Raw genomic sequence first — 360 nt, forward strand, 5'->3', positions numbered from 1 at the left:
CGGAAGCCGCTCGCTCTCTGTACATCGGGCCAGCCCAGGTCACGCCATCGCGGTCCTGCCGAATCACCTCCCGCTGGCGGCTTTGCTTGTCCTGCAGGTGCCAGGAGGCAGAGATGCGGCTGTGCGGCCCGGCAAGCGAGGCCACAGAACAGGTCAGGCCGATGCGGGATCCCTCCAGGACCGAGCTGGAGTGTGCCGCCACGGTGACGGTGAGGGACGTCCCTGCGCCAGGAGAGAGAGAGAGAGAGTCAGCGAACGCATGCCACCAGCGCAGACGACTTACCCCCCACGGGGCAACTTACCCCATCCCCCCACAGGGCAACTTACCCCATCCCCCCACAGGGCAACTTACCCCATCCC

At 66.7% G+C, this 360-nt stretch overlaps 1 protein-coding gene across 1 annotated transcript in view; it reads right to left on the reverse strand.

The window, feature by feature from the left end:
• Positions 1 to 360, reverse strand: part of LOC108802397 (immunoglobulin superfamily member 3-like) — a 67,416-nt gene that overhangs the window by 38,560 nt on the left and 28,496 nt on the right. The window contains exon 6 of the mRNA XM_018574257.1: positions 3 to 222. Within this exon, the coding sequence (XP_018429759.1) occupies positions 3 to 222 (220 nt within the window). The remainder of the gene's footprint in view (positions 1 to 2; positions 223 to 360) is intronic.

Source organism: Nanorana parkeri, unplaced genomic scaffold, assembly GCF_000935625.1.
Source record: "Nanorana parkeri isolate BGI_ZX_2015 unplaced genomic scaffold, ASM93562v1 scaffold2841, whole genome shotgun sequence".
Classification (NCBI taxonomy): Eukaryota; Metazoa; Chordata; class Amphibia; order Anura; family Dicroglossidae; genus Nanorana; species Nanorana parkeri.